Source organism: Engraulis encrasicolus, chromosome 7 (genome assembly GCF_034702125.1).
Source record: "Engraulis encrasicolus isolate BLACKSEA-1 chromosome 7, IST_EnEncr_1.0, whole genome shotgun sequence".
NCBI lineage: Eukaryota > Metazoa > Chordata > Actinopteri > Clupeiformes > Engraulidae > Engraulis > Engraulis encrasicolus.
The window spans coordinates 15159085-15178837 of NC_085863.1; the positions used below are offsets into that span (position 1 = coordinate 15159085).

The window sequence follows — 19753 nt, forward strand, 5'->3', positions numbered from 1 at the left end:
CACACACACACACACACACACACACACACACACACACACACCTCGTCCAGGTCCTCATCCGGGGTGGCAGGGGTCCTGTCCATCCTCAAGGAAGCCACCGATGACACGTCTGAGTCCATGGACTCCTCGTCGTAGCCATAGAAGGTGTCCACCACTATGTGCCTCTGTGGGAACGCAAGCAGCATCGATTGCCAGCTATCACAGTTAACCCTTAGCGCAGAGCCTATGTGATAACCTTACTGTCACCAAAATTGTAATGGCTATGCCTTAATCTGTTACTTAAGGCTCTCGGTAATGTCATAACAATTTTATAAGGATGTAGTTGAGTATTTTCAGCAAATAGTGAATAGGCCCGCCGGCGACCCCACTGCACTAAGAGGCTACGTAACCGCACGAATACACAGGCCGCGACAAGACTCAAGCGACAGAGAATCGCTGCTGTGCAAGAGCAATACGAGCGAAAGAAGTGACAGAGTGCAAGCATTCCAACATTCCCATTGGCTGTGGCAGCTGTCTCCAAACCCGCGTCATACTGTAGTTAATTTGCATAACATTGCCAGGAGTTCAACTACAAACTGTCGCTCGGGTCGCGCAAATCGCCTCTAGTCTCCTGAATCGCTTTTGTTGTGCGACTCAATGCAAAGTCAATTACAAACGTACTTCCATCGCTTGCGTCGCTCAGGTCGCGGCCAGTGTATTTGTGCGCTAAGGCTGCCTCATTCAAGCATGTACTGTACTGTGTTACGCAATCCTTCAACAATCACAGTACCCGTCACAAATCACTCATTTATATTAAAAATTAAAGATACATCTTCATTCACCATGAGTTAAGTGTTATTTGAACATCACTTTACAGTGTAGTAGTATGAATTGTCGTATGAATTGTAGGGTAATTATGACATTACAGTATTATGAAGTGGTACCAAGAAAACACACACATTCTATATCGAAGTTCTTAAGAAAATAATTCTATGAACTATACCTTAATGGGCCTGGAACTTCGTTTATGTCTCTTTTTCCTCAGAAGTTTTTCTCTGTCCTATGGGACAAATACAATCAGTCCAACACAGTTCAAATATTTAAAATCACAATGGGACAGAAGAAAGAAAAGTTTTGGACAAGTGCAAACAGCTTTATCATAATAATTCATGACACACACACACGCACACACACACATACACATTACAACACAACTTCTGATTTCACTTACTCTTGTGAGTTCATCGATCATAGTCTGTTGTTCCAAAACCTGAAGTTTGAGGAACTCAATTTCCTGGTCATCATGAGCCTGGTCGAGATCGTTTAAAGACTTCAACTTCTTCAGTGGCGGGTGGGAGCTGATCTTCTCTTTCTGTGAGAGACCAGGGAAGGTATTTTTTCAGTCATACAAACGAGACAACCATAACCGTAGGAAACCTTTCCTAATTCTTTGAGTCTGTGTGAACTGCTGCAAGTGCACTTTCCCGGGGGCTGGTAAGAAAATGGCATTACTGTAACAAGATGCACGGGGGTAAAGCATCCATTCTACTCTATCCTACAGTACATGTTCGGAAAGGACCTGGAAACGGTCCAGAATTAGTCGGACAGCTCGGTCACGATGGAGACATTTGGAAACTGGCCATGGCTTCCGTAACACCCCTTATCAAACAGAGAGCACGGACATCTTGCGTAACGTACGCCATATTAATGTTTTACGTAAAGCTATTATGCTGACTTTCATAACACAAATGTACCGAGGTGTCAATCCCACGTTCAGAAAGAAAAAAATAAATCTCCGGCGTATTATCCTTCCCACACAGGTGACCTCAGTTAACACTATTCTCTCTGAACCCAGAAGATGTACAACGGACAATTGTGCCCTACATTTCATTTCATTTGATTTCATTTATTGTTTATTTGACAGGGACAGTGCACAACATACAATTGAGCCAGATCATAGCCGTAAGGCTAATTTCCATATGTAGTCCCTGGACAGGAATTGGTGTTAAGCTAAAAAAAAGGATTGAAATTAATAATGATACAAAAATGTGACAATAATACAATGGGTGCACATTTTGCAAATAGGCCTACATCATATTTCAAGTACATAGTTAAAAATATAAACTAAAAAAAAACAACAACAAACAACAGCAAAGTGCAGAAACTGCATATCAAAATTGAGTTTAGACTGAAAATGGTCTTCGCAACACCTCCTCTTGACTATACCGTGACAAAGCCTTTTGGTCCAAATGTATCCCGTTACAGAGACACTGCTACGTCAAATCTGCAGTAAATAAAATATTCATCCTAACACCAAGGCATTTTTTCTCAGTTTCGATATTGGCGTAGTTACTGCCCTTTGCCACAATTATTGTGCAGGTGTTTCCAGAGATCATTGAGCTTCTACAGGACAGGCACTCCTTGGTCAGAGGACACAATGCAATGTGTTACAGTGTGCAGTGCAGGCCACTGTTACCCTCAATCTCTCTCTCTCTCTCTCTCTCTCTCTCTCTCTCTCTCTCTCTCTCTCTCCCTCACACACACACAAACACACACACAGTTATCATTGAGGTCTGTCTTAGATGAGAACGCACGCACGCACGCACGCACGCACGCACACACACACACACACACACGCTCACAGCCTTCAGAGGAGAGGTTGGAGACATAACACCCTCACACGTAGCCACCACTGACCATCTCGGAGTTCTCCTTGCTGAGAGTCTTGAGCTTCTCCTCCATCCTCTGCAGTGACTGGGTCAGCTCATCATTCCTCTTATTCAACAGCTTGTTCTTCTCCAGCATGGGCTTGCACTGCTTCTCTGACTCCCTTACGCGTTTCAACTAACACAGAGAGACAGACAGAGAGAAAAAGAGAGAAAAGGAGAGAAATTAAGCAACAGAGAGACAGAGAGAGAGAGAGAGAGAGAGAGAGAGGGAGAGAGAGAGAGAGAGAGAGAGAGAGAGAGAGAAATTAAGCAACAGAGAGACAGAGAGAGAGAGAGATAGCGAGAGAGAGATAGAGAGAGAGATGGACAGAATCAGGGAGACGTAGAGAAAGATGGTAACTAATTTTAGCGTTTCATTATTTTGCCAATAATTTCCCACTAATTGAGTTTACTAGGTTTGTAAGGTTGCCTCTTGTGCGGTAGGCTGCACTGTATTGGGTTGCATTTACAGCAGTAATTCTGTTTTGACCACCGTGGTCATGTCTTCCCTAAGACACTAATGCAATAACAATAATGACTAGCTGACACACTTGTGTCTTTTTACTTTACTTAACTGCTTTACGTCACTTCACTAAATCTGCATTCCATACAACTGTTAGCCTATATATTGGATTATCAGTAATTGACAACATTAGGAGACTCCAATATGTAAACAAAAACACAGGAAGGGATTAATACTCTGCCAGCTTTTTGGACTAGGGCTGCGCCATATATCGGAAATGTATCGGAATCGCGATATCAAGAGTGGCGATATGCGTATCGCGAAAATGACCTAATTATCGTAAACTAGTTGAACATGTCTGTGCAGTACAATCACTTGCTGAATGTCAAGAAATGCGCAAAAAGCCCGCCATGACCAAAGCCACAACCCCCACACAGACCGACAAATTAGTGACAAGATAAAAAAAACACTCTGCTATATTTCTAAATATCGTTTAAATATCGTTATTGAGGTATTGCATGCTGTTATCGAGTATCGATTTTTTTCTGATGTTGTGCAGCCCTGCTACTTTGGACCATGTACAAACTGTAGACTAGGGGTATCAAAGTGGTTTAATCCGGCCCCAAACTTGTAAATGGAAAAAAAATATCGAAGAATGTCAAAAAAGTTAATTTCTTGAGATTTCCTATCATAGCATGATAAAAAAAAACAGAATACTCAACTCAATCACAAGGGTAAAAAGTGAACATGGACTCTAGAGATGAGCAAATTAACAAAACAGCACATTAGTAACATTGGACAGTTCAGGGAGAAAATAGGAAAGACAAGTATAGGAGTGTACCTCGAGAAGGTTGACTAGCAATACAGTCCCAAAATGGAGCAGAAAATTGCAATATTTCACAAAAACCTCACCGGTTCGGGGCCGGGCCACTTCAGATCAAATTGGCTGTATGTGACCCCAGACAGGGTTGCCAGATGAGTCAGATAATTTCCAGCCCAAACAATGCTCAAAACCTGCCTGGAAGCACTAAATCCTGCTCAATTCTATTGATTTCTATGGCCAAAAATTGGGCAGGTTTTCTTGCAAAATGCCATTTTTACCCGCAGACGGCCATCCTAAGCAGCCCAATTGGGCGGGAAACCACCCAATCTGGCAACACTGACCCCAGAAGCGAAATGAGTTTGACACCCCTGGTGCAGATCAAGCATACACTCCAAATGGGAAATAAGCCGACAGACAGGGTCTCCTAAGTAGGTCATTTACAGACTATGCCAACAACGTGCTGGTGACTGAGTCTGTGTGAATCTTCAAAGACAAGAGCCCTATGGCTTCATTCTACTCGCTACAGTAAAGACACATGGCTCTCCTGTCAGAAACACAGAACATTTAGCGGTATTCTTTCACCATTTACAGAGTATTGCAGATTAGAGAAGAATGTAGAATTTGACTCGTTTGGGCAGTCATGGGTAAGCGGGTTACGGCGTCAGACTTTTAGCCCAAAGGTTGCCAGTTCGACCCCCGACCGGCAAGGTTGGTGGGGGGAGTAACTGACCAGTGCTCTCCCCGATCCTCCTCCATGACGGAGGTCCCCTAAAGGTCAGATTAGACTTCTGCAACTGCGCTCGTCAAAACTCGCGTGGGAGTGGCCACGAACCAACATTGTATTCATGCATCTGCGAGTTCTGCGAGGTCCGAGGTCTCGTCGCGAGCCACATTTGAAATTGCGCGATTAGGCTACTTTCACTACATTGTAAGCACTGTGGTCATTATTAAGCAATGTTGCTTTCTATCCCGGTTAGCTAGGTATTTTCACACAAAGGCAATGCACTGGTATCATTATTTGACATACCCAGTCTGTTTTCACGAGCAGCAAATGCAAGCATGTAAAGACAGTTGATTCTGCTGATGTGTGTTTACATTCGGTGGAGGAACGGTAAACCGCAGGCATTGTGCCACGAGTGTTCAACTGATGCATTGTTTGTTACTTAGCTTGTAGCTTCGTGTATTTACACACATTTACACACAAGGCATTAATAAAGTTTTTTAACAGAATACAGCTCTGCTCTCGCAAACTACTGGCATTGCGCTGCCACAAGAACAGAACAAGGAAGTAGCGAGACGACCAATCATAGTGCCTTTTTGTCTGCGTACTCCGCGTCCGTCCGACGGATAGTTAGATTTTTTTCGAGGCGCTCGACGACGGGCGCAGAGCCTCTGAGAGGGGGGCGTGGACTCGCATAGACAGAAAACGGACGGACGCAGATTCTATGCGTCCGAAGCATAAATCTAGCTTCAGCATGGTACCGTCCCGCTGCACTGCTCCCCTTCAAACGCCATTGGGGGCTGCCCCCTTGCACGAGTGAGGCATAAATGCAATTTCATTCACTTGTGTGCTGTGGAGTGCTCTGTCAAAATGACAATGGGAATAGGAGTTTCCCGGTTGGGCTTTCACTTCACTTTGCTTTCATTTAACGCTTATGTTAAAGTGATACGGTATCATTTTTGGAAATAAGCTCATATTAAACCTCCCCTTGAGTTAAAAAGTTGAGTTTTACCATTCTCCTGTACTTTCAACCGACAGTGTGGCAGTGCAAATTTTACCCCCATGCTAGCAGTTAACATTGAGTCCTACGAGACCAACTGGCGGCTAACTAGTCTCATAGGACTCTGTTAACTGCTAGCTTAGAGGTAAAATTTGCACTGCCATACCCAGAGAACGGTTGAAATTATAGGACAAAGGCAAAACCCTATTATTAAACTCAAGGGGAGGTGTAAAATATGCTTTCCAAAAATGGGACAGTATCCCTTTAATACTATTTTGAGTGTTGTTGATTCTAAGGGTTGATTTACCACAATTAACAAGCAGTTTACCACTATTTAAACGAATTAGGATAAATGCTTTTTGTGGAATGACCCTGACCCTGGTCTCCTAAGGGGGCGTTGTCCCTCCTTCTTCTTCTCTTTTCGAGGTGTTTGCACAAGACGTGCGCTACCGCCATCTACAGCGTTAAGGGGACTCCATTCATTCTCTACCTCAAGACTCCGAAGGTCTCCTAATCGAAGGTCTCCTAAAGGGGCGTTCACCCGACGTACAGTAAAGTGGATACCGGAAAAGAACCCGCCTGCTTTATCTCACTCTCATATACGATTCTCTGGTATTGTATTGGGTAGTCCATTGCATTGCAAAATGCATTTTATATAGGTCAAACTATGGCTGCACAATTAATCGAAAATAATTGAAAATGGTGATTAATCTCAAATACGATTCTCTGGTTGCGTTGTCTTCTCACCAGCTCGTTCCTCTCCTCCCCCAGCAGCGTGTTGCGATCCTCCAGCTTGCGGATGGTGGAGTTCAGCTCAGCCACTCGCCTCTGGTTCCTCCGCATGTCCTGCAGACCGTTACACACGCACGCAGGCACGCACACACATGCAGGCACAAATGCACACACACACACATGAACGCACACACACAGGCACAAATGCACACACGCACGCAGGCACAAATGCACACAGGCACATACGCAGGCACACACACGCAGGCACAAACGCACGCACGCAGGCACACGCAGCCACAAATGCATACACACACGCACGCAGGCACGCACACACACAGGCACAAATGCACACACACACGCATGCAGGCACACACGCAGGCACACACGCAGGCACAAATGCACACACGCACACACGCAGGCACAAATGCACACACGCACAAATGCACACACGCACGCACGCAGGTACACACGCAGGCACACACGCAGGCACAAATGCACACACGCACACACATGCACGCACACACAGACACACACACACACACACACACACACACACACGCACAAACAGACACACGCAGGCAGGCACGCACGCACTCACACTCACACACACACACATACACATGTATGCAAACATGCACACACACATGTATGCAAAAACACACACACACACACACACACACACACACACACACACACACACACACACACACACACACACACACACACACACACACACACACACACACACACACACACACACACACACAGAAAGTTGAAAAATTCTTTCCCATCTCAAGCAGCCTCCTCTTTTTGGTCATGAGACAAAGTCCACGGTGGCATAACACCGTTATCTCACCCAGAACTTATTCCGAGACGAACGAAAATCTTGGCTAATGCCTCCAAACCATGCCTCCCCCCCACCCCCACCCCAGCCTTACACAACTGGTAAATAGAAATCATGGGTGGGGGGACGGACAACACAAATGAACTTAAGCCAGTAAATCAATTTGGTGGATTATTATCAACAGTACAAAACGCATCCCACAAGTGGTCGTGCCCTGTACCGGCATCGTTCTTCTCAAACCACAAGACGACACACTCGCACTGAGGTGATAGCCAGCCTACTGAAGTCTCTTCAGCGCGTTCAGGAAGGTAAGTGAGCCTGGCTTTCCTTGATCATACAGTATGTAGGGGGGTTCTCTTTATTTTATTTTATCTTTAATTTGTTCATTTGAGATATAAATATCCGATGGAATACTACACAGACAGTAACTTCATTTGAAAACTCAGCTTTAATTCTTTTTTTTCTGTTTTACAAAACTGCTTCATTTGACAAATTTGCAAACTATGGCATTATAAACAAAACATTGGTCATATTTACTCAGCACAGGGAGTATTAAAATCCAACAAGCAGTTTAACATTTTATCACAAATTGTGCTGTAATTATGGAAAGGTCACACTGGTTCAACAACAACAAATAGTGTTCTTTCCTGAAACGTCTTGCATAGTCAAAGGGCATTACTGTTTGTCTAAAATGTGAGTCCCATTGCAAAGCCACAGCCCAATCATGCTATATCAAAAGATTTCACAATCAACAGCACACAAAAAAAAAAAACAGTTCTTGGCAGCAACATTTTCTTTGACTACTGCTGGAGAAAAGTGTTTGTCTGTGGTATACCTTAGATTGCTGGCAAAGAAATCTTTTTTATCATTATTAAATCTTCACAAAAAATCAACTTCTTGAAATCAAAGTGTGCATAACACCATAGTGAGATACTGTTGAGGAGGATTAAAAAGATTAACAATCCAGGGCTGTATGTCTCGAAAGTGTAGTAGCTTACTACATTAGCTACTTTGTTGTTTTCAATGCATTTTCCCATTGGCAACTACCCAAGTTGCCAACAGGCAAACAACTTCTCATTTGAGAAACTCACCCCAGGGGTGTATTTCTCTAAAGCGTAGTGGTTAGCCAGTGAGCAACTTGGGTAGTTGCCAAAGAACAACGTAGCTAATGAAGTTAGCAACTGTGGTTTAGAGAAATGCACCCCAGATGGTAAAATAGAAACAAGTGCATCTGGTCCGGGCATTTCCAGTTGATGAAGTTTATTAAGTATTAAGGAGCATTTATTCACATCACCACTTGTCCAAACCTATTGTTCGATAATACTAATAGCCAATACATACTTTGACTTTTTCAACTGAGGTACCATGAGTATGGCTCCTTCCTCATGCGTTGTTACCATGGGCAAGAGCAGGGTTTCCCAAACTGGGGTGCGTGCACCCCTGGGGGTGCGCCACCTGCCATAAGGGGGTGCGCGAGCTGAATAGAGCAATGGCGGATATGTGAGTTTTTAACCAGCATTAAAGAACATTAAGTAGTTTTTAATTGTATGGTGCATGCATTGTATGCTGGAAGGGTCCATCTGAAGTGTAGTTTAACTCCAAGACTATTGGAAAAGAGGATTCCCCAAAATGACTGTGCACAATGTGCAGTGAATGAGCAGTGAATCTATACTTGCGTGGCCATCAGCACACCAAAATTTTGCTTAGGGGGTGCGCAAACCACATTGAAATGTACAGGGGGGTGCGCAGGGAAAAGAGTTTGGGAACTCCTGGACTAGAGCTTTCCCTGACTTGTGTGTTGTGTATGGTGCTGTGATATGTGTTGCAATGACAACAAGAACAATCAGACATGGCAACCTGCAGTGTTGGCCAAAGTAGGCTGCACGTGATGTGTGTGTGTGTGTGTGTATGTGTGTGTGTGTGTGTGTGTGTGTGTGTGTGTGTGTGTGTGTGTGTGTGTGTGTGTGTGTGTGTGTGTGTGTATGTGTGTGTGTGTGTGTATGTGTTCGTGCGTGCGTTCGTGCGTGCGCCACCCTGGCCAAAGTTAGATGCACGTGATGTGTGTTTGTGCGCGTGTGTGTGTGTGTGTGTGTGTGTGTGTGTGTGTGTGTGCGCGCACGCGTGCCTGTGTGCGCCCCCTTGGCCACAGTTAGATGCACGCTAGATGCCCTTTTGGCATCTGCAAGCACAGCTGGCTACACGGCTAGCGACTCAAGGGGCTTCCGCAGTACTCTGCACCATGGCAACCTGCTCCCCTAGCCAACGCACCCTGCACCTCCCACTTTGTCGGGAAGCAAACAACCAGTAGCAAACCAAGGGAGGCGGGTCAACCATGCCGTTTGGGAAATGTTCATTGTTATGCTCTTGGTCAGACCAAGTCTCGAAGAGATTTGAAAGTCGATGATAATCAGGCTATCTCACGGGGCAGCAGCAGTACTCTGCACCATGGCAACCTGCCCCCCTGGACAACGTTAGATGCATGTGATAAACAGTATACTGTATAGTGTGTGTGTGTGTGTGTGTGTGTGTGTGTGTGTGTGTGTGTGTGTGTGTGTGTGTGTGTGTGTGTGTGTGTGTGTGTGTTTGTGCGCGTGTGTGTGTGCGCGTGCGCGTGTGTGCGTTACTCACGGGGCTGCCGCAGTACTCCGCTCCGTCTCCTGCGCGGCCGGGGATCTCCCTCTTGGGGCTGCCCAGGCCGCACTCGGCCTCCTTGACCAGGAACAGCTGCTCGTCCAGCGCGTCCTTCTGCAGCTGCAGCTTCTGCACGAAGCCCGCCGCCGTCTCCAGCTCCTTCTCCAGAGCAAAGACGGTGCGGTCCTTCGCTTTGATCTCGTCCACCTGCGTTACATTATTACATGACATTACGCTTGGCTGACACTTTTTTACAAAGCGACTTCCAACCGAGGATATAAGCATACAACACTTGCAGATGCAAAATGCACATGAATAAACGGAAACAATAGGTGCAAATGCATAGTGGGTTCGTTTTTTTAAGTACATTAGCGCTTTGATCTCGTCCACCTCCGCTACGTTAGGTTGCATTAGTACATATATAATGAATTATATATTATAGATAATGTTGGAGCTTTACATTATGTTGTGTTGTGTTGTGTTGTGTTGCGCTGCGTGGCAGTGCACTGTGTGCTGTTGCAAATGTCAAAGATGGTGCGGTCCTACGCTTTGATCTCGTCAACCTGCATGACATTATTGTGCCATTAGATAGATAGTTAGTTCCATCCTGTATTGTCCCCAAAGGGAAATTCGTTTTCACCACTATCATATTTTTTTTTACAGTCAACATGAAGACATACTGCTTGGATCTCATCCACCTGTGTTATGCTATGTTGCATTAGTATATGTATATATTATTATCTATTTATTACAGATTATGTTAGAGGTTTACATTATGTTGTGTTGTGTTGTGTTGTGTTGTGTTGTGTTGCGTTGCGTGGCAGTGCACTGTGTGCCGTTGCAAATGTCAAAGACAGTGCGGTCCTTCGCTTTGATCTCGTCCACCTGCATTACATTGTTGTGGCATTAGATTATACTGGAGCTTTGCATTATGTTCTGCGTTGCGTTGTGTTGCGTTGTGTTGCATTGCATTGCGTTGTGTGGCAGTGCACTGTATTAAGTGCCATTGCAAATGTCTCCACTAAAAGAAAAGATTTCTATATACCGTACATATGTACATTTACAGTAGATGCTGAGCTAAAGAAATATGAATAGTTCAGATGCAAAACCCCCTAACTCCATTTCTGAAGACCTGCACTTCTATGTTTTTAGAGAACCCTGTTGTTGGTTTGGTTTACATTTATGTACTTGATAATACATATAAAGAGTTATATTACATAAATAAAATTTAAAAAATATGCAATTTTGATAGCTTTGTATTAAATAAAAATGAATTAAGATTATTTTCTGAAAAGGCACTTAGGGGTTTTTGCATCTGAACTCTTCATATCTATTCTACTACACGTATACCCAGCGGCTTTTAAAAACACTTTTAATCATGTCTTGTACACTTGAGGTTGAGACCGTTAAATAACTCAAGCGTGGCACAGTGAACTGGATTGTCATGCCAGTAGGCATATGTCCCTCTTGCAGTTCATTTATGAAGCATTATCATGGCTGCGTGGTGAGGGTGTGAGCATGTGTGTGTGCGAGTGTGAGTATGACTGGAGTGTGGCTGCGTGGTGAAGGTGTGAGCATGTGTGTGTGTGAGTGTGAGTATGACTCGAGTGTGGCTGCGTGGTGTTGAGAGTGTGAGCATGTGTGTGTGTGAGTGTGAGTATGACTTGAGTGTGGCTGCATGCCGAGAGTGTGAGCATGTGTGTGTGTGAGTGTGAGTATGACTTGAGTGTAGCTGCGTGGTGACTGGTGAGGGTGTGAGCATGTGTGTGTGCGAGTGTGAGTATGACTGGAGTGTAGCTGCGTAGTGAGGGTGTGAGCATGTGTGTGTGTGTGTGAGTATGACTGGAGTGTGGCTGTGTGTTGAGAGTGTGAGCATGTGTGTGTGAGTGTGAGTATGACTGGAGTGTGGTTGCGTGGTGAAGGTGTGAGCATGTGTGTGTGCGAGTGTGAGTATGACTGGAGTGTAGCTGCGTAGTGAGGGAGTAAGCATGTGATGGCACCAGCCTGCGTATGTGTGTTGGTATGACTGAGTGTGAGTGTGAATATGACTTGAGTGTGGCTATAAATGCTATGATGCTATTCTGTTGGACTTGTAAAGCGACGTGTATCTGTCCCTACCACATAAACCGAACCGAAATTAAATGAACTGAGTATGACTTGAGGGTGAATATGACTTAAGTGTGGCTGCGTGGTGGTGAACATGTGAGCATGTGGCCGCACCAGCCTGCGTATGTCCCTCTCGCAGTCCCACTTGATCTTGGTGATCTGCTCCTGGTGCATCTGGTGCTCGGTGCGCAGGTCTCCGGCCTTCATCTTGTCGGCCTGGATCATGGTGCTCAGGGCCTCGTCCGTCTGCTTCTTGGTGGACTTGAGCTCGGCGATCTCCTGCAGCAGCTTCACCCGCTCCTGGTCGAAGAAGCGACGCGCCTCCTCCTTGGCCTCCAGCGTCAGCGCCGTGCGCACCTATTAAAATACAATAAATATATATATTTTTTAATTTAAAATAGATATAATTTTTTGGGCTTTTTTTATAGCTTTATTTTCGTCAGGACAGTGGAGGAGAGCCAGGAAATGAGTGAAGAGACAGGAAATGGGGAAGGATAGGCAAATGACCCGGGCCGGAATCGAACCCGTGCATACCTATTAAAATACAATATTTTTTAAATTTAAAATAGATATCATTTTTTTGGGGGCTTTTTTATAGCTTTATTTTTGACAGGACAGTGGAGGAGAGCCAGGAAATGAGTGAAGAGACAGGAAATGGGGAAGGATAGGCAAATGATCCGGGTCGGAATTGAACCCGGGTCGCCGGCATAGTAACCAGGGTGCCCTACCGTTAGGCCACGGCAGAGCCAATAGGCATTATTTAAAGATTTCAGTAAATGACAGTTGTATTACAGTGTTACAGTGCACAGCAGTATGAATTTGACAATAGTTGCCTATTTTGGAGAGTTCTCGCACACCTGCTTTTGCCAGGTGTGTAGGAGTGGAACCCCTGGGTCACCAACGTTACTAGAAAGAGACTAGAAAGCACCCCGCACACAGTTCACATTTGCAGAGCTTACTTGTGGCGTTTCGCTCTATTGACCTCCTTCAAGCACTCCAACCACTGGATGGACTAAAAAGAGTGACTTTCGAGTTTTTTTTCGCCACTACCAGTGCGGAGGGTGCTCATAACTGTCTTCAGCCTGTTAGGCTGCCCTATTGCACCCAGTCAGGCATAAAGGTGATTTTTTTTAGTTCAACGTATGTGTTCTTGTCACCTTCTCTCCTCTCCGCTCACGGAGGGCGCTCATGGCGGCCTTGAACCTGTAACCTGTATGCACCAGGTGTTGGGCATCATTTTGTAGAGTAATCAGCTAAATATAATGTAATGTAATAATGAGAATCAGAATCAGAATGTACAACAGTGGTATTTCATGTCACCCTCTCTCCGCTACCACAGAGATTCTTTAAGTATATAGAGGTACTGTATGCCAATGTAATAGGTTGCTATGGGCACCTAACATGACCAGGTTCCGGTCTGCCTAAAGGGGCGTGTCATAATACTCCTAGCATTGAATAGAACAGTCATTAGGTCTGCCTAGGTCTGCCTAAAGGGGGATTCCCCCCCCCCCTCCCCCTTGCAATAATAGAACCCGGAAACAATGGGCCAATGGAACCTCTCTCTCTACTCTCTCTGACTACCAGGGGCGGATCTAGTCACCTTGGGGCCCTAGGCGAAATGTAAACATGGGGCCCTCAAAAGTGATCATATACAAATCTGTGTTTTTGGTGCTATTTTAGTATTTTGTATCTTCTATTACTTTTCGGTGTGTTTATCATGACTGGTGTGACAGCTGGTCCCCCTGTGGAGGACAAATTTGGTCAGGGCCCTAGGCAATTGCCAAGGTTTGCCTAATGGAAAGTCTGCCTATCTCCGCTACCATTGAGAGTGGTGCTCATGGCTGACACAGGTCAGGCATAAGGGCGATTTTGTTGAGTATAATGCGTCAAAATGACCAACAGGGGGATTTCTAGTCACCATCTCTCCGCTGTCACCTCAGAGGGCGCTCATGGCGGCCTTGAGCGCGTTTGGCTGCCTTGCTGCACCAGGTTTGACATCATTTTGTTGAGTAATCCGCTAAATCTAATGTAATGTAATAATGATTTAAACGTGTCAAAATGACCCAAAGTAGGCTGCCAGCCACAGATCAGGCATAAGGTCAATTTTGTTGAGTGTAATGTGTCAAAATGACCAAAAAAAGGGGGATTTCTTTCTGGTCACCTTCTCTCCGCTGCCGTCGCGGAGGGCGCTCATGGCGGCCTTGAGGTCGTTGCACCTTGCGGTTGCACCAGGTAAGATATTATGGAATGCATGTCAGAATGACCCAAAGGGGGGATGTCTGGTCACCTTCTCTCCGCTGCCGTCGCGGAGGGCGCTCATGGCGGCCTTGAGACGCTGCACCTCTCCGTCCTTGATCTTGGCGTGGCGTATGAGCTCCTGCTCGTGCTGCCGCACCAGGCTCTCGCGCAGCGCCTGCAGCTCCTTCATCTTCTCCTCGTGCCACTTGGCCCGCTGCTCCGTCAGCGCCGCCGTGTGCCGGTGCTGCTCCTGCTCGCGGATGCGCTTGGCCTCCTGCACCTTCTCACGCTCCAGCTTCGTCACCTGCAGAGGAGGAGGAGGAGGAGAAGAGGAGGGAGGAGGGGGAGGGAGGGGAGGAGGAGGAGGAGGAGGAGGAGGAGGAGAAGAGGAGGAGGAGTAGGAGGAGAGGAGGAGAGGTAGACGGAGGAGGAGAAGAGGGAGACGGGGGAGGGAGGAGAGGAGGAGGAGGAGGAGGAGGAGGAGGAGGAGGAGGAGGAGGAGGAGAAGAGGAGGAGGAGGAGAGAAGTGGGGGACGGGGGAGGAAGGAGAGGAGGAGGAGGAGGAGGAGAGGAGGGGGACGGGGAGGAGGGAGGAGAGGAGGAGGACGAGGAGGAGGAAGAGGAGGAGAAGAGGAGGGGGGCGGGGAGGGAGGGGAGGAGGAGGAGGAGGAGGAGAAGAGGAGGGGGACAGAGGAGGGAGGGGAGGAGGAGGAGAAGAGGAGGAGAGGAAGACAGAGGAGGGAGGAGAGGAGCAGGACGGAGGAGAAGAGGGGGAGAGGAGGAGGGAGGGGAGGAGGAGGAGGAGAAGAGGAGGAGGAGACTGGGACAGGGGAGGGAGGAGAGAGGGGAGGAGGAGGAGGAGGAGAGTGGGACAGAGGAGGGAGGAGAAGAGGGGGACAGAGGAGGGACGGGGGAGGAGGAGGAGGAGGAGGAGAGTGGGACAGGGGAGGGAGGGGAGGAGGAGGAGAAGAGGAGGAGAGGAAGACAGAGGAGGGAGGAGAAGAGGGGGAGGGGATGGAGAAGGGAGGGGAGGAGGAGGAGAAGAGGAGCAGAAGAGGAGGGGGACAGAGGAGGGAGAGGAGGAGGAGGAGACTGGGACAGGGGAGGGAGGAGAGAGGGGCGGAGGAGGAGAGGAGGGGGAGGGGGGAGGGAGGAGAAGAGGGGGACAGGGGAGGGAGGAGAAGAGGGGGACAGAGGAGGGAAGGGAGGAGGAGGAGGAGGAGGAGGAAGAGGAGGAGGAGAGAGGGACGGGGGAGGGAGGAGAAGAGGGGGACAGAGGAGGGAGGAGGAGGAGGAGGAGAGGGGGACAGGGGAGGGAGGAGAAGAGGGGGACAGAGGAGCAGAGGAGGGAGCGGAGGACGGAGGGGAGCAGGAGGAGGAGTGGCGGATGAGAGAAGAACAGATTAGAGAAGAGAAGAGAAGAGAAGAGAAGAGAAGAGAAGAGAAGAGAAGAGAAGAGAAGAGAAGAGAAGAGAAGAGAAGAGAGGCAGAAGAGAAGAGAACAGAATAGAAGAGAAGAGAAGAGAAGATTAGATAACAGAACAGATCAGATCAGAACAGAACAGCATGTGTCAGGTCAGTAGGGCAAAGTAGTACTGCTGTACCAAATAAGAACTCAGTAACTACTGTACACTCTGCTATGCCGCTCTGTCAGAATAACCCCTATGGTAATACAATCATTGACACAGTTGCGACAGTAAACAAATCCTACAGAGGCAGTACAGCAGCAACAGTTTAGACAGTACACAGGAAGTACTGTGTAATGTGATGAAAACACGAGATGAAAGGAGATATTTTTCACTGATGTCGTAGTAGAGTAAATCATTGGTGTCCTTTTGAGAACAGCGCTGTATTGTGAACAGGACATCTGAATGCCTCCAGTACAACAAAACCTGGCACTTACTGTAGGCCACTACTGACCTTCAGCACCTTAAGACCCCTTTGTGCAGAGTTATAACCTTATCGTCACCGAGATGGTAATGAAATTACTCATGATGCCTGGTAATGTCATAGAAATGTTATTGGGTTTTTTCAGCAAAGAGTGAGCGCGCTGATGGGCCAATCTGCACAAGGAGGCTACTGGCAGTGGTTAAACACACCATATGGGGCTTTTCCATCTAAACCAGGCCGTGTAGTGCGGTGCCATGTCGGGCTATATTGATCTGAGTGCGGCCGTCAACCCGGATTGGTCTGGTTTTCCATTATCAGCGTGCCAGGGGGTGGCGCTGAAGCACGTGGGCAGTGTCAGGCCTTTTTGAAGATCCCAGCGTGAAGACGTGGGACGCGAGGTCACGCCTCTTGACCAATCAGTGAGCTGGATGTCAACACACCGTTTAGATCGCTTCAGCCGGCACGCTGGATTTGGAGCTGATGGGAGCTAATGGGAGCTGAGTTGAGAGAAGTCGAAAAGCAAAATATTGGCGGCTGAGGTGTGCTACACCGGGAAAATGCGTGTAGTGGAAAAGCCACACGTATGGGGCAAATGGTAGAACTAGATTCATTTCCAGAGGCATATTTCTTAGTGCAATAATATCAACTTGCTTATCAATCATCACTTATCATGTGCCATATTGTAGGCCTCAGCTCTTAAAGTTTGATCTTGAACTACTTTCTGTGATTACGTGCATACATACAGTAAATTCTGTGTAATTAATCACCAATCTCGAGTAACCCACCTTGCATTTTTCCTGATGCAGTTCAATTTGAATGTCGGTCAGTTTGGACCGTAGGTCTTCGTTGGCCGCCTGCAGGGCGGAGATCATGGCTTCGGGCTTCTCGCCCTTGGTCCGGGCCTTCTTTGCCATGACAGAGAGATACTACAACCGCTCCTCACACACGCTCATTTAATCCACGTCCACTTTTTCAAGGAATTCAGATAAAGTTTCCAATTCTTCCTCTTCTTCATATTCCTAGGAGAAGGTAGACCTGTGGCACAAAAAACACACACACAACAGTATTTATAGAATTGTAATATTCAAACTTTCATAGTTGCAATCACTGATAAGTAACCATTATCAGCACACTGCATACCATTGCAAGTCTATTTTTAGGTCTACTTGAAAGGAGATTTTCACTAAGGAGATTTCCAAATTTTTAAAAATGAGAAAGTCAAAAAAGTCCACCCAAAAGAGAGTTCAGAGTAGGCCTCTAAGTACTCTTCAAACAAATCCTTAAGTCTATGAGATATATTTTAAGCTATTTTGCGATTGAGATGGCTGATAATTTTGCTAGATAAGTGGCAGGGTTTTAGGCAGGCCATCCCTGGCTCCTGAAGGCCTGAGATAATGACGCTGGTTGCCACCACTACTGTATAGTTTTCAGAGTGAGAAGTCCGCACACTTAGAATCCTTTTTGTTGTATTTTATTATTTCATGGCAGCCTTCGTCTGCACCTTTTCCTGGGATGTGCACAATCCTCTCCTTCAACTGGCTGCCACCACTACACTACAGCAGGTCAGTTAGGCTCTGGTCCGCTGGTTGCTTTCAGGGAAGCCAACAGTGGAGGGGGACAAAAGGGTCAGTTGCACCAGGCCCAGGGAGATGGAGGGCCCAGAATTGGGCCCTTATTACATTGTATGTATCAGGCTTGTACGAAATTCCGAATGGAAAGAATTTCAATTCAAAGTAATGCCATAATACGAACACTAGGTGGTGGTGTTCTATGTGCTTTCAATGGGTGGTGTAGATTAAATTCAAAGAAATTCAAGGTAATGGCACAACGTAGTGTTCGTATTATGGCATTATTTTGAAATGAAATTCTGGTAACACTTTATTTTAGGGATACATCTATTAGCACTAATACATACAATGTTAATGCCTGCATAAGTACCTTGTAAGGCATGTACTAAGCAAATGCTAAGGCCTACTAGGTCCTTACTAAGGTTAAATTTGTATTAAATCCCTTATTTTGTATGAACAAGACATTTGCTAATACATGCCTAACAAATGTTTGATTTTGCTTTGTACTGTACATGCCTTACAAGTTACTTATACAGGAACATTGTATGTATTAGTGCTAATAGATGTATCCCTAAAATAAAGTGTTACCGAAATTCTTTCCATTCGGGATTTCGTACAAGCCTGGTATGTATTACGAGAGGGAGGACCTTTCAGATGACTTTGTCCTGGGCCTGGTGAAAGCTGTCAGCAGCCTTGGTTGCTTTGCATTGGATGTTTGCCAGGTGCCAGGTGCGATTAGAGTAAATAAACGGAGACTCCCACGGCCATTGGCATGCTGTCAATCAGAGAGAGTTTCCCCTGTGATTAGCAGCCACAGCGAGGTCATTAACTGGGATCTTAACTGTAGCTCGTTCTCAGCCATGGTCTGGTGACTTTGCATTTATCACACAACTGTAATTGGAAATGGGATTTTCATTGAATCAAAAGCAGAAGTGCTGATGCTTTCCTGATAAAATCAAACTCGGATTTCAGGTTTGGTCACTATATTCACCATATGAAAGAACGAAAGCCCAATTGGGAAACTCCCATTGTCATTGTGACACGGCAGAAAGGGAGCAATGCACACTGCACACAATGAAATTGCATTTATACCTCACCCGTGTAAGGGGGAAGCCCCCAATGGTGCCCAGAGGGAGCAGTGCGGTGGGACGGTACCATGATCAGGGTACCTCAGTCATGGACGAGGATGGGGGAGAGCATTGGTTAATTACTCCCCCCACCAACCTGGCGGGCTGGGAGTCAAACCGGCAACCTTTGCCCTAAACACCCAAACGCTTACCCATGACTGCTCTTTTTACACGTATATTCGTAGGCTGTAAGCAGAAGTGTCTCTCATAAAGACCTCAAAACAGTATTGGTGACGCTCTTTCTGAACGATGCACAGCTCATACAATATAACTTTAATGCCAACATTAATCTGCTGATGTTGCTACCCTCAATCACAAGTTGGCTGGCTCACCCTGTCCCTGAGTTTGGCTAGAGTACTCCTCAGAAACAAGCAAATGTCTTCTCCCATCTAACCTCTTCATTTTCAGCCTGGTTGGTTATAAATTTTTATTTCATGTATGCGTAACTGAGGAAAACCTGCACACTCAGTCTCAAAACTCCAACCTCAAAACAAACGGCACAGCAGACACGGTACCGAGTCAAAGTTAAAAACAGTGCTGCTAGCTAAGTTAGCGTATCTTTATTTCACACTGTGCTATACTAGCGGTCATCCGTTACACACTGTTGGAGAGGAAGGGAAGGAGGGGGCTGTTCATTTGACTTGCACCTATAGCACCTTTGCACCCTAGGACCATTTTGTTGTGAGTGTGTGTGTGGATCGGGGCTGACAATTAGGCCTGGCCCTTAATGACCTCTGTCCCTGTGTCCTTGACACTAGCGGCCTGTTCATTGATCCACTCCTGGGTATGGGCACAGAGGAAGAGCACAGGCATGTGTATGCACTATGGTAGGGCTGCACAATTAATCGAAAATCTCGATTTTGGCCGCAACGACTCATAGTCATGGCTGCAACAACTTAATCGTAATCGCACACGGGGCAATA

The 19753-nt window shown here is 46.4% G+C and overlaps 1 protein-coding gene across 1 annotated transcript in view; it reads right to left on the reverse strand.

The window, feature by feature from the left end:
• jakmip2 (janus kinase and microtubule interacting protein 2) overlaps positions 1–17049 on the reverse strand; it is a 38747-nt gene extending 21698 nt beyond the window's left edge. Inside the window, exons 1-9 of the mRNA XM_063202379.1 lie at positions 16921–17049; positions 14295–14549; positions 12122–12364; positions 9899–10108; positions 6442–6540; positions 2677–2823; positions 1211–1351; positions 983–1039; positions 42–164 (exon numbers count right to left, since the gene is read on the reverse strand). Coding sequence (XP_063058449.1) covers positions 42–164; positions 983–1039; positions 1211–1351; positions 2677–2823; positions 6442–6540; positions 9899–10108; positions 12122–12364; positions 14295–14549; positions 16921–17049 — 1404 coding nt within the window. The remainder of the gene's footprint in view (positions 1–41; positions 165–982; positions 1040–1210; positions 1352–2676; positions 2824–6441; positions 6541–9898; positions 10109–12121; positions 12365–14294; positions 14550–16920) is intronic.
• Between the last annotated feature and the right edge of the window lie 2704 nt (positions 17050–19753).